The sequence below is a fragment of the Pagrus pagrus genome (genome assembly GCF_965226575.1).
Source record: "Pagrus pagrus genome assembly, chromosome: 22".
Classification (NCBI taxonomy): domain Eukaryota; kingdom Metazoa; phylum Chordata; class Actinopteri; order Spariformes; family Sparidae; genus Pagrus; species Pagrus pagrus.
The window spans coordinates 11,115,115-11,128,327 of NC_140204.1; the positions used below are offsets into that span (position 1 = coordinate 11,115,115).

The window sequence follows — 13,213 nt, forward strand, 5'->3', positions numbered from 1 at the left end:
TAATTTACGCCTTTCCTGTCGTCACAGTAATGTTAGCTTGGAAGTAGCTGAACGCTAACATAAGCTGTTTTCTAAAACGGGAGCTAACGGGTTATCAAATATGGTGTTTAACATTGAAATCTCCCTCCAGATTTTCAGTTGCTGATCTATTCAGAAGTGTTGATTACATTTTGTCAGATTCCCAACGCAGCATAACATCCTCCCAGTCTTCAAGCCTCCCATCCTGAGCATGACGTCAGGATAAAATGGCTGCTATGGTAGTCTTTCTTGTAGTTTTGGAAATTTCACTCAAAACCACGAATACCAACCCGATGGATCACCAAAGTCAATATCCAAACACTCTTGCCATATAAGTTATTTCAGTCGAGGCTCAAGTTGTGGACCAACAGGTGTATTCAAGGTAAGAAGATGTAAGGTTGAACTATTCAGCTTACACTGTGAACACTGCCAACCTGCAGAGGAAAGTAGAGGTAGGATTCAAGGTAAAAGGATGTTGCTGAACAAATGGCTCGTGGGTCTGCTTCTTGAATACCAAGACAGTGTGCGCTTTTGACATTTGCAGGAAGCTTGTCTCAGAAGGCTCGGGCCCCGCAGGTGGAGGTTCTGACCTCATCTGTTTCCATTTAAAGGCAGAGATTGACAAGGAGGCCCGCGCCCTGCAAGTGGATAGTATGGCTAGACTGAGGGAGTAAGTAAATCAGTGATATAATGAGGTGTAAGGCAGTGTCATGCCTTGCAAGTTAGAAGTGGCACTTTAAAATCAATACTTGCATTTACAGCCAGGGCGAGTGCAGGGAGAGTATGACTTTGGTAAAGATTAGAAACAGCCTTCATTTCGGATAGAACTTTACTGTTTTTCTGAGAAATCTCCCCATCAGCTGTGAAACCATTTCTTTTTTGTTGCCTGCGTCACCACTGAGCTGTTAACATCTTTATTTCCAGTCTGTCTTTTTCACTTGACAAATGCTGATTGTAGAGCTCGCCTGGTCGTCCTCCCATCACATAAGACTGTAGGGGAAGGAAGAGAAGTGCACTTGGCAAACCAAGATGGTGCCGTATCTGCTTGTGACATTTTCACGATTACAGCTTTGGCTTAAATGACTGTAATTTCTTGTTATTTTAGGGCCGTGCGTGTCAGAAGTGGGTTCCTCCCTCTTATCATGCGATAGTTCTCCCAGATCAAGCCAGTAATGGACCTCAGTTCACCTGTACATTAAAATGACAAAGGAAAAGTAACTGTAATTTCCAGATAGCCGAGGGAACAGAAACCGTTTCATTCTCACTTCCTTGTTCATTTTCTTGACATGGATTTCCACTCAGCTCGGCCAGAAATACGGATTTGGTGCCTCGACTATGACCCCGTCTCTAAAAAGAGCTGCTTTTTCACAGTCTTTCTTAAGTTCTCTGGTTTTTACCACCCTTATTTTTATATATATTTTTTTTGGGATGCAGAGAGGGTTACTGCTCCAGCACATGGAGAAAGATGCTATAATTTGTACTGACAAGACCAATATTACTGAGAATTTGACCTCCTGAATGTCAGTGCATGGAAACAGTGGCTGTGAATTTAATATTTACAATCTAAAATTATCCAGAGCATCTTTTTCTGCAGTATAATCTCTAAAGGAAATATATATCATATTGGCAGAGGTAGACAAGAGGATCACCACTCTTGTACTTTTGCGTTAAGTAGCTTACATTGACAAGCTTAGACTGTATAACTTTGAGAAATACAGTGAACATACAAAAGGTAATAAATAAATAAAGTCCCTATAGCCTTCAGGAAGGATTGATTAGCTTAGGTTAAGCTTAATTTAGCAAACCGTTACATAGAAACTGGAAGCAGGTCAAACATCTAGCAAGCTAGCTGGTCAAAATTGGAAAATAATCTCTATGTTAGTTTGTGTTAGCTTAAATCTAATGAATGAGTGCTAGTTGAATCATATATTAAGCGGGAATGTAAAAGTATGAGTGGTTAGAGAGACAAACAAGATACAGCCTGTTAATGACGGCGCGTTGGAGGAAGTGGTCTGGTGTTTCTTTTGTCTTTGCAGGGAGCCAAGCTAGCTTAAAGTCTTTATGCTAGGCTAAGCTAATCACCTCCTGGCTCGAGCTCCATAACTAACAAACAGACATGAGCGGGATGTCACTTTGCACGTCATTTTTAGTAAGAAATCAAATTAGTGTATTGACAGTGACATTTTTTTAGAGTTAGAAACTAGAAATTTTGTCTTAACATTAGCATTTTCATCAGTATGTGTTAGCTTTTGTAGCTTTCAGAAGTACAACCAGATGAAAGTCCTGTTTCGAGACATGATTTACAGGAAGGCATCAATTGCAGTGGTTTGATATTGGACAGAAATGTTTCCTTTGCAGTGTGCCGTGTCTTTTATTAATAAACACAGAGCAAAGACTGTTACAGTGAACCTATCTCACACCCTTGGCATCTCTGCTGAGTTCATTCTGCCAATTTGCTTTTATTTCCTCTTCCATTCCCCTGCACATGTTTCTACAGTAGGTGCATCTTCAAAACATTTTTAAACTGACAGCACACTCAAAGTTAACACCTGAGGAGAGCGTTTCCGTCGCGGGTGTAGGTGAAACAAGCACCCTACGCTTCCACCTCTACGAGTTAGCCTCGCACATATTGAGCCCGGTTCTTAACGCTGCTAGGATTTAGTTTGCCTCCAGCACAGAAAACGACCTCTGGTTCCTGCGAATCCTCCGACGGCTTCGCTCACTTTTCTCCATTTAGATTCACGCCACACTGGAGTGCGAATTTCTCAAGGAAAGCCAATTAATCCAGCAGCATTGTTTTTTATAATTCAACCGATTCGATGTCTCACTTTTGCTTTCCAGTTCTCTCCAGCTGGGGACTTGATCTTCGAGGTGTACCTGGAGAAGAGACAACCAGAGAACTGCTGTTTAATCAAGGTAAAAGAGAGCGTGTGTGTGTTTTAATGTGTGCATTTCGGCAGTGGTGAGTTGAAAATGAGAAAGAGGGGAGTGTGGGATGAAGGCAGGTGAGGCAGGAGGACGAATGAGGGCCGAGGGTGGGTAGAAAGAGGGGTGGAGAGGTTGATAGAATAGGGCTGAGACATTTGTGGTTTAACCTGATGGGATTACCGCCACTGAAATAAATCAAAAGCGAACTAATCAAAGAAACGTCTGATTTAATTGTGTGAGTAATTGCGTTTTACAAGGCACGCAAGCGGCTGCAGGTTACAGACTCCTGTCACAGGCTGGCTGTACAATGGAGATCGGGTTAAAGAGGAGCGCTCAGCACCGCGGTTTGACTTTTCTACTCTCGGTGGAGTAAAGTAGCGCGTTTGCTTTTGTTCACTCCTGTTCAGGAACACCTAATAACTCCACAAAGAAGCGAGTATTTAATCAGCGCTCTGTGTTACATGCCTGCGAGTCAGATATCTGCGCAGTTAGTGTTACATGTTAAGTATTGAATTTCTCCTCATGAGAGAGATGGCTGAAGGCGCCGATATCGATCCGGAGAGCTTATGATCCGAGCTTCTATATGCAGAATGTTTCTCGTTTTCTTCGATTGTTCTCTCTTTTAATTTGTTTTTGATTTTTTGCGGTAGGTCTCTCCCAGCATGCGGCCCACGGAGCTCGCAGAGACGGCGCTGAGTATGAGGAACGTCACCTTTAGCGCAGACGATCTCTGGACCACCTTTGAAGTCATCGAGAACGGAGAGTTAGGTAACGCAGCAGCGGTCGTGTCACGATGCTTGTTCACTTCGCAAAGTCACTGCAGACGAGTGGATTTCCACCCTGCTTCCACAGCTGGTGCCAACTCTTTTATTTCTTTTCTGGCATTTTTGCTTTCCAACTCAGAGAGTCAGCATGACAAACAAAAAGTCTTGCGAGCTGGGAATGTAACCGTGGACGCCGCAGTTATGTGGTATGCACCTCAACCTTTAGGCTACCGGCTACTGCGACTTTTTTGCATTATTATTGTGGCATTGCCTGGGGGCCTGGGATTAAAACGCTGATCATGAGCTCGTATCGTCCCCCAGCAGGGACAGGTCATGATTTTAGAATACTCAAATAGTCATTAAATCATGAAAATGTAAATAGATCCTTTCTGTTTTGTCTTAAAAAATATATATTCCATTGTTTTTTTCCCTTGTTTGGATGAATGTGCACATAATCACACAATCAGTGGCTCTGCAGAGGGCCTGAGAGGGTGAGGAGCTGAAATCTGCATCCTCACCACTAAATCCTGCACACTGGACCTTTAGAAGAAAAAGTGCATTGGGAGGAATCGTAACTGAACAAAAATGTCAACCGTCCATGTTTTTGGATGTTTTTCTTTTTGACTCAACAACATTTACTTGTTGCAACTAAAACATCATTACTTTATAGTTAAGTTTTGTGTAATAACAGTTAAAGTCATGTCTAAAGCTTAAGCCTCAGACGCTACAGCGGCTCCTCCTCAATTACCTTTAACCGAGGGAGCCCCTTTACACTGAAACGTGTTTTTCTTCTCTTACCTCACACCGTTCAGTCTGACACTAACAACCCTCCTCACTAATCGCTACTTCTAAGATTAAAGAATTAAACAAGCATTTAATTTGAATCAACCGGGAAGAGCGTCGTCCGTAACAAACACTGCCTTCATGCTTTTTGTTAGACAGAAAGGTCAAGAAATCATTTATTCTTTCATGGAAGTGGGAGACTGAGAAACCTCTTTTGATTTTAACCACACCGAGTATGTTGCCGATCTTATTTCTCATCTTTAGACGGCACAATGCCACACACATGTTGCACGATTACAACTGAATGAAGCTGCTTTCTGTAGGACTTTGGAGTAAATTAATCACTTTATTCCACTGGTTGGATTAAGAGTTACCCAGCTGTCAACAAAGTCTTCACTCTGAACCTCTCTACTGTCACCTACAGTGTGTTCAATCAGTGATTGATGCTCCCACATCACCATTTAAATGGCTATTCTCATCCAGGGCATATACAAAGATCACGCCGACGACCCTGTGATTAGATGATTATGCTATCTCTCTAATGAACCAGTGTCCGTGAACATGGAAGCACACTGAGAAATTAGCCAAGCGTCGTCGAGTTGATGATATGCACATTAATTAATCATCTTCGCCATCATATGTCATAAATTACCTTCATCTTTCTTGCATGATCGACCCGGGGAGCTGACCCGTCTCATCTCGCATTAATATGCGCTGACGGCACCCCGGCGCCTTCACACACCCACATTTTGATCGTAGCGCGGGAAGCGGCGAGCGAGGGCGGGGGGGGGGAGTCAAAGTTGAGCTTTGTCGCGAAGTTGCTTAGCTGGCGGTCCCCGTGCACTTTTCATCAGTTCACTGAGAGTTTACACCGCGCTCTTATGTTTGTTTTCCCCCTCGCAAAGTTACAGAGGACACGCCGTCCTCTTCTAAAACCGAAGGTGCGTTGAATACTGAATATATTTGCTGACTGCTCAGCATATTTTCCACGTCGAGACAATGTGTCTGTGGAAGAGTAAACAGTCAGGCTATTTTGAAGGCGGTAGCGTGACAGGTTTTGCTCCTAAAACCATAAAGAAGGGAGGGGAAGTAGGATAATTAGCCATTTTGCAGGATAGCTACAGATAAACACTGTTATCGAGGACAATAAGCAGAAAGGGGGAGCTAATATTTGTTGGGAAATGAGGAACTAATTCATGGCCTGGGTCTGCAGAGATTCCAGAGAGAAGATAAGCCCGCTGTTATGAATAAGTTATGCCATTGTGGCTCTTTTTACCTCTTTCGGTTATGAAAAACAGGGGAGTGTAGAGATTGAGGCATCAGAGCAGGGGCGGTGGTACACAAATTATCTGCTTTTTTTTCTCCTGGCTGATAGCATGTACCCTGTTCACCAATTAGGAAGAGATAATAGGTCTATTTTGCACATGAGTGTGTTTTTATAATCAGGTCCTGATATGCTGGAGATAATTTAAATGATGTGATGAAAATGGGGAGAACAACAACATAATTTTGTTATTTGGTTAACTAGAGTTAGTCATGGATTTAATCTGAGTCTGTGGTTTTGTTTCATGCATTTTTAATTCATATAAAACAGAATGGCTTTTATGTCGGCGGCTGATTTATTCGACCGTCGCTGTTTTTCTGTTTCCAGTTCTGTCCCTCCAGCCGAGCTGACGTCTTTTTGTTTGTCAACAGAGCGACCGTTGCATCACAGCGAGAAGATCCTGGAGCAGGTGCTGGAGTGGAGCAGCTTGGAGTGTCCTAGTTCTGCTTTTCTTGTCATAAAGAAGTTTTCAGGGGCCAGAAGAGTTGCTGATGGAAAAGGTACAGTCTTTTAACCGTTAAAGATGAATGCCAGAAATTTTCCCATCAGTGTTTTACCTGTAGGGGGAGCTCTGCACCGGGCAAGAGGGACTAGACAACTAGATCTTTATGTATTTTGTAGAGTTGTGCTAATTATCCCAAATGTTTCCATTAGAAACCCAAAGAAATGTATATTCTTCTGCTGCTTATTTAAGATTATAGTTATTTCACATTGTAGGTGCGTCGGTACGGGAAGCCGACGAACAAGACGTGAATAAAACTTTGAAACATTCCCTCGCCTGTGAACGTTTGTGTCCGAGTCGCATCAGACGGCTTGACGGAGCGTTCACCGCCACCGAAGCCAGCAAGCAGCGGGACGCTTTGAGGGCCTGTGTTTTAAATTCAGACCAACTCTCACTCACTTGAGCACTCACCAGAGACTCCGGCTCCCTCTCGCTCTTCTTCCCCCCCTCTCCTCTAGTACGTTTTTCCCCTCCAGCTCCAGTCGAGCAGTCAACACCTCACCCGACTTCCGACTCTCTCCTACAGAGCGAGCCAGTTCTGATCAGCTGAGAAGCGTCTTTGCTTTTCTAAAACAGAAAAAATCATCCAAACCATCATATTTTTAAAGCTTATTTGTAGACTTAAATGACTAATTAAACCCAGTAATGATTATAAAATAGACGATACGGTCCTGTAATAGACTTCTCTGTGTTTTACAGGAGACCAAAAGCAGTTTGTAAACGGCGACTACCTGAAGTTCAATGACGGATCCTCCAAACTGCTGTCGGGCCATAAATTCCAGGACAAATATGTTGTACTACAGTCTGAGAAGCTGCTGCTCTACAGAGATATCAAAGTAAGTACACTTTTATTTACCGGCCTAATCTTCTGCCACGTCTACTGTAAACACTCGCCACCGTTGCTTTTTTGCATGTAAACACGAAGCATCAGGCGAATGGAAGTGTTTCTTCCATCACGAGGGAATTAAAAAGGTTATAGAAAACTGCTTAAGAAACACAAGATGTGTAACTGCGTCCAAACAGACCGAACTCTACCCAAGCACTCTCCGCCTCATCTCCCTGGCGACGTGTCCGTGTCTGCGGGATCCAAATACTCGAATTATGGAGGAAAATAAAACACAGCGATGGCAGCGGACTTCCCACTCTCTTTTCGAAAAAGGGAAGAATACAGTGTGCTTTCGGAGAGGACCAGCAGGCCCGAGTTCCCTGGAGGGCTTTTCTTCTCAGCACATTTCTGCAGTTTGAAACATGGGATTCGTAAAGGAGTGAGAAGAAGTGTTAATAATTGATGGAGGTGCAGTAACTCTGGCAAAGGGGTAGGAGTGGGAAAGGGGGGGAGGGAGGATCGTGAGGGGCGGTGTTGCAGCTGAAAGCTTTTTCTAAATATCAGGTTGCACAAGAATGTGGCTAATTACTGCGTTACAAAGGAAATTAGAAGTGTGAGTGTAATTTAATTGATATTCTTTGGCCTCCGCAATTATTGTGAGGTCTGTATTTAGCGCAAATGATGTTGGACGGAGCTGGGAAACGGGTGGCGGGCTGTGATGTGTAGGTGTCAGAGGCAAGCTATAACTTTGATTTTGTTTCGCTTTGTTCTCTCCGACTTTGTTCTTTGTTGCTCGGAAGAACGGGGTTGCCGGTAATGATTCAAAGTGATCGGCGTGTTGCGATGCCACACTGATAGTTTGTTGGCATTCAATTTCAAGGCGGTTTATGTAGCCGAGCTGAGCTTCTCATTTCATTATTCATACGAAATATTCATGTCATTTTTTGGGTTTTTTTCCCCTTTGAAGGCCACTAAAGCAGAGAAAGCGATCCAGCTCAACTCTGTGAAATGTTACCTGGGCCTGAAGAAAAAGCTCAAACCTCCAACCAGGTAATATGCACTCACATGCACCAAAACATCGAATGTATTTTCACTAAATATGAATATGTATGACTGAGAGAGGGATTTACCGAAATTTCAGCTGCATGTCAGACGCTGGGTTGTTCCACTTCAAAAACAATTTATAAAGTGATGAATACCTGCTGTTTCCTGCTTGTAATAAGTAAAAAAGTCCCTGCATCTCAGCAAAATGTTACCCTCTGGGTGATTGTGTCTTATATTAAAAGGTGCAGTACATCGTTTTTGACATTTTCCCAATATTGATGAGGTAATAAGAGGACAATAAGGTCCTCAAAAAGATGGCAGAGTCCGCCAAACATTAACAAAGTCAAACTGAAACACACAATGAAAGTGTGTTGACGTTTAAAGGTACCATATGTGAGATTTGGCCACCTGTTGAATACACACTCGGAAAAACTGGGGGGCAGCATATCACCAGAGTAAACGCTAACTGCTGCCAACTGAAGCCACAGTTAGCTACTTGGCTCAGTTAGCCGTGCAGCTAGGTGCGCAGACTGAGAACTCGAAACAGCACGGAAGTGTTGGCGCTTACTCCGATAACACAGGATCTTTGGCAATGGTTGGCAATACTGTCAAAACGGTTATTCCTTCACATTCAAGACAATTTAGATTATTGACTTTGTTTAAACATGAAAACGGAGTGCACCTTTAAGTTTCATATATACACCACTACAGTATATATTAAAACAAACGCTCTTCTTACCACTGGACGGCTGGCGGTAAAGAAGAAAAAGTAAAGAGAAAGGAAGAAATAAAGTTGATAAAGGTTTTAAATAGACGCGTTATGCCTGAAATACATACGTAGACGCAGTATTTTTTTTCAGAAGCTATCATAACTCGAACTCTCGGGCTTGTTTTGACACATCGCTCCATCCGCGAGGCCATATGTTGCCATGTGTGTGGGCAATTCCCATTTACTCATTTCAAAGTTTTGTTTCCAAGGACAGTATTGAGCTTTCACACTCTTGTGTATCATATAAAGAAGTCGTCCTTTAAAGACACTTTAAAAGGATAAAAAACAATGTGAAATAACTATAACAACGAGGATCGCACCTTCAATAAGCAGCGGAACAATATAAATTCAATCTTACAGCTGATCCTTTTGTATTTCAAGCTCTTGTAAAGTGCAATTTATGTGCATTTATTCCTCCGCTGCAGTGTTTCCATCTGTGAAGTGCTTTTCATTGTCATGTAGCGCAGATATTATTGAAATGTGGGCGATAAGAAGTTGTCAAATCTCTCTCTTTCCCTCCGCCAATAAAGCAACAGCGCTACAAATTTTACACCTGCTCCTCCCAGACGTTGAATCACAGGCGCAGATGCCTCGGCCTCGGTGGTCAATCAACAATTACGAGCCAGTTTTAGTGGTCATTTGTACACATTTCCATTCCTGGCCCGCGTATTTCTCGGTGCGATAAATAATGCATTAAGCCAAACTGTAATTTCTTTCTTTTCCAGCACAAAAAATTAATGTGGCTGCATAATGAATGTGGTCAAATGTGACTCATTAGTGCCAAAAACAAGCGCTCTGTGTTATTAAGATGAACTAGTGATTATTTAGCATTCCTGTTGTCTTCTCCGGCGTACTTTCCCTTAATTGCGTGCGGTTTGTGTGGTTGTCCCGAAAGATACGTCGCCCTTTCTCTTTCCTCAAACTTCTGCAAATCCAGGAGATACCCGAGCCAACTCCTGACCCCCGTCTTATTTTTCACTGTAATGAAATTGATTAAATGTAATTGCGTTTTAACAAATACAAATTATCAAACCCTCCGCTTCCCCGCACGGAAAAAACCTCGCCGCGACTGTTTTATTTTAATGATCTTCTGTTATTATAATTTATGACACATGCCAAAACCCTCAGCAGTTTCTTGTTGGTCACACAAAGAGGAGATTTTTTTTTTTTGAGGAGCCAAACCTATATTTCACATTACCCGATTATAATTCCTCATAATTTTCCCCCACGTCGGAAAAATTTCGAGTCCGGGGAAGCGTGAAAAATGAGTCCGGCGAGCGATCGTCTGCGTTCACGCCGTCCTTCAGGGGAGGAAAAAAAAACTGGATAAGAGAGGAGGGAGTGGGAGATGAAGAGAGAGAGAGGGAGGGAGGAGGGGGACCTGAAAGAATGATACAGCGTGGTATCATAGATATACTGTTGAGTGGGCTGTGGGAGAAGTGATACGGTGAATAAAGAAATAAAGACAGAGTGCTGAGGAGAACGGAGAGAGTCGTAGCGAGAGGGTTAGGAGAGTCAGCGCTCCACTACCTCATTAGGCAGAGGTCTATCTGTGAGCGGCCTGCTGCAGGGTTGGATCGGCTGCCTTAACTCACAGGAGTGGTGCTCCAGGCTGCTAGCTCCTCTATCTCTGCCCCCCTCTTTTCGCTTTGTTCTTCCCCTACTTCTCTGCTCCTGTTCAGCCACAGCTGTGAAGGGTTTCAGGGAAGGTGTATTCTCCAGGAAGGTGGTCTTTTCACCTTCTGCCGCCTCTGTGCAGGTTAATTTGCACCGAAAAACACTCGTATACGGTGCACTTTAAAGCGTGCTGTGTGCAGATCTTCGTTATTTACCTCGCAGCTTATTTACAATTAACCGTTGCGGTACGAGGAACTCTCCCACATACATGTGCGTTTTAGAGATTCACTACTCATGCGTCCCACCCCCCCAGTAAAAATGTGCTTTAAGGCTTATAGATTATCTGCATGAATATTTTACACTTTGGCCCAGAGCATGTCGAGGTCTGACCATGCATAAACATGTTGGCTAGAGCCGTGCTGATTAATCTAATTAATTCCTCTGTTTAGCACCTAGCATTTGTAGTCAACTCGTTTTTCCTCTAAAATAAAAAAGTATTTCGACCTGCTGCTATCTTTAACGACACTTTCTCAACAACCTTCATATTTTTCCTTCAATTGTTGATATTTTTTGGAGTCGGATACTTAAGAGATAAAAAAAATAAATCCCTGGTGTCCTTTCAGAAAATGTTTGTAACCTCCGTCTGCAAATGAAGTTGCAGCACAGGACGTTGCAAGGTTTTCCTTTGCAGAATGAACATCTCAAAGTCTGACCCCCCTTGTCCTTTTCCATTTAACAGCTGGGGCTTCACAGTCTACACTGATAAACAACAATGGTGAGTGTCGTGCAGAAGTTCTCCAGTTCAATAATTGATGAGTGTTTTACCCTTTCCACTTAAATTATCTCTAAAACAGAAAGAATCGAGTGGCACCGAGTTAAAAAGTTGAGGCTGAAGCACTTTGTTATGAGCCGAGAGGGTTAGCGGAGGGCCATCAGTGCAGTTAAAATATATTAGTGATGGTGAGAGGCTGCTGTCTGGTCGACTCATAGGAAGTGAAATAATACACAATCTTTTTCACTTTTTAATAAAATTTCTTTTTGTAGCTTCGCCTCGAAAAACCATTATCTGCTGTCACACATAAAGAGCTGCCGTCCAAAATGACAAATGCAATTCCTTGACGAGAGCTAGCTTCTTATAACATTTTCTGATATCAGTGTGAATTTATTCGTATTTATTTAAGACGTTTATGAATAGGAAGGGGATATTTCTGACAGAATTGCTGAGGGAAGAACACAAATGAGGCTCTGTGGATGGCTGTGATAGTCGGCCAGTTTGCCACAGTGGTTCAGACTAGACCATCTAATTTATTTGAGGGATTGAGACGCATGTTTAGTGCTAATTAGCAAATGTTAGCATGCAAACTAATTTACAATAAGATGCTAATGTTACACTTGTTTAGCACCCACATTTTAGCATTGTCATTGTTAGTATGTTGAATTTAGCTAAAACCAAAGCTGTTGCTAAGTACAGCCTCGCAGAACTAGGCTTACTAGCTTTCCTGTAGACTCTTAATTAGCGTAAATATCCTGTTTATCTTGTAGCCATGCTATCAACGAGGCTCTGAGGTCTGTGCTAGTTGGCTAGTCTAGCATTTATTTCAGGGATTTACATGTTATCAGTGTTCATTTGCAATCATTTGAAGCTAACGTGTTAAGCTAATACTGTATATGAAATGGTAAACATTATACTTTGTATTCCCATAAACATTTGAATGTTAGCATTGTTAGCATGCTGAATTTAGCTCAAATACATCTTAACAGAACTGCTAGCTTGCCTGTGGATTCTTTTTTTGTATTATCTTATTTCTTGTTTACCACATAGCCATGCTAGCAACAAGACTTTGAGTGTAGCTATGTTGGTTAGTTTGTCCACTATTTTGGTCCAGACTGAAAAATCTAATTTATTTGAGGGATTGACATGTTGTTAGAGTTCATTAGCAAAGCTAGCTAATATCTTAAGCTAATATCATGAACATGCTAATGGGTAAACTTATTTAACATTTGCATGTTTGCGTGGCAATTGTAAGCATGTTTAGCTTTAAGTACAGCCTCACTAATGCTAGCTGCTAGTTGCTATCATGACTCTAGACTATTAGTGTTGTTAACTTGATTGCAGCCATTTTTTTAACTTATAGTTTCTTGTTCAAAATGCTATGAATAAGCAGCAGCACACATAGAGGAACATACAGTATAGTCCAGCACAGTACGTACTGTATAAGAACATATTAGCAGACACCAGAAATAGCGCAAAATCAAATACAATACTGTACAGATGAAAGTGTCAGGTATTATTTAAACCATCATCCTAGATTGTTCCATACAGCACTTATCACTTCTGCTACTGCTGCAGATTAGTGTAATCATAGGTAATCGCAGCCTGCCCACCGATCATCGAGTCTATTTCCAGCAATCAGCGAACACTGTGTCCAGTGCTGTGACTCTTCAAGTCCAGTCACCTGGTAAAGATTAGTGTGAAAGTAACGAAGTGGAAATGAGCGACTGATGGACTGAGCTCTCCCTCCTCAGGCATTTCTGCTGCGAGAAGAAGGAGGCGCAGGTCAGCTGGGTGACAGATATCATCAAGATGAAGGTAAGTGAGATGACGTGCGGACGAAATGTAAGAGCGAAAAGCGAGGAA

General features: G+C 42.4%; 1 protein-coding gene and 1 long non-coding RNA gene across 3 annotated transcripts in view; one reads left to right on the forward strand and one right to left on the reverse strand.

Annotated features, from left to right (window-relative positions):
- arap2 (ArfGAP with RhoGAP domain, ankyrin repeat and PH domain 2) overlaps positions 1-13,213 on the forward strand; it is a 118,871-nt gene that overhangs the window by 99,517 nt on the left and 6,141 nt on the right. The window contains 7 exon segments of the mRNA XM_084343788.1: positions 2,860-2,934; positions 3,597-3,714; positions 6,189-6,317; positions 7,019-7,155; positions 8,113-8,195; positions 11,315-11,350; positions 13,102-13,165. Of these exon segments, the coding sequence (XP_084199914.1) occupies positions 2,860-2,934; positions 3,597-3,714; positions 6,189-6,317; positions 7,019-7,155; positions 8,113-8,195; positions 11,315-11,350; positions 13,102-13,165 (642 nt within the window).
- The window catches only part of LOC311251389, a 114,029-nt gene continuing 103,012 nt past the window's right edge, over positions 2,197-13,213 (reverse strand). For both annotated transcript variants that reach the window (XR_014621392.1, XR_014621393.1), the window contains exons 4-5: positions 6,731-6,886; positions 2,197-2,895 (exon numbers count right to left, since the gene is read on the reverse strand). This is a non-coding gene — a long non-coding RNA (uncharacterized lncRNA). The remainder of the gene's footprint in view (positions 2,896-6,730; positions 6,887-13,213) is intronic.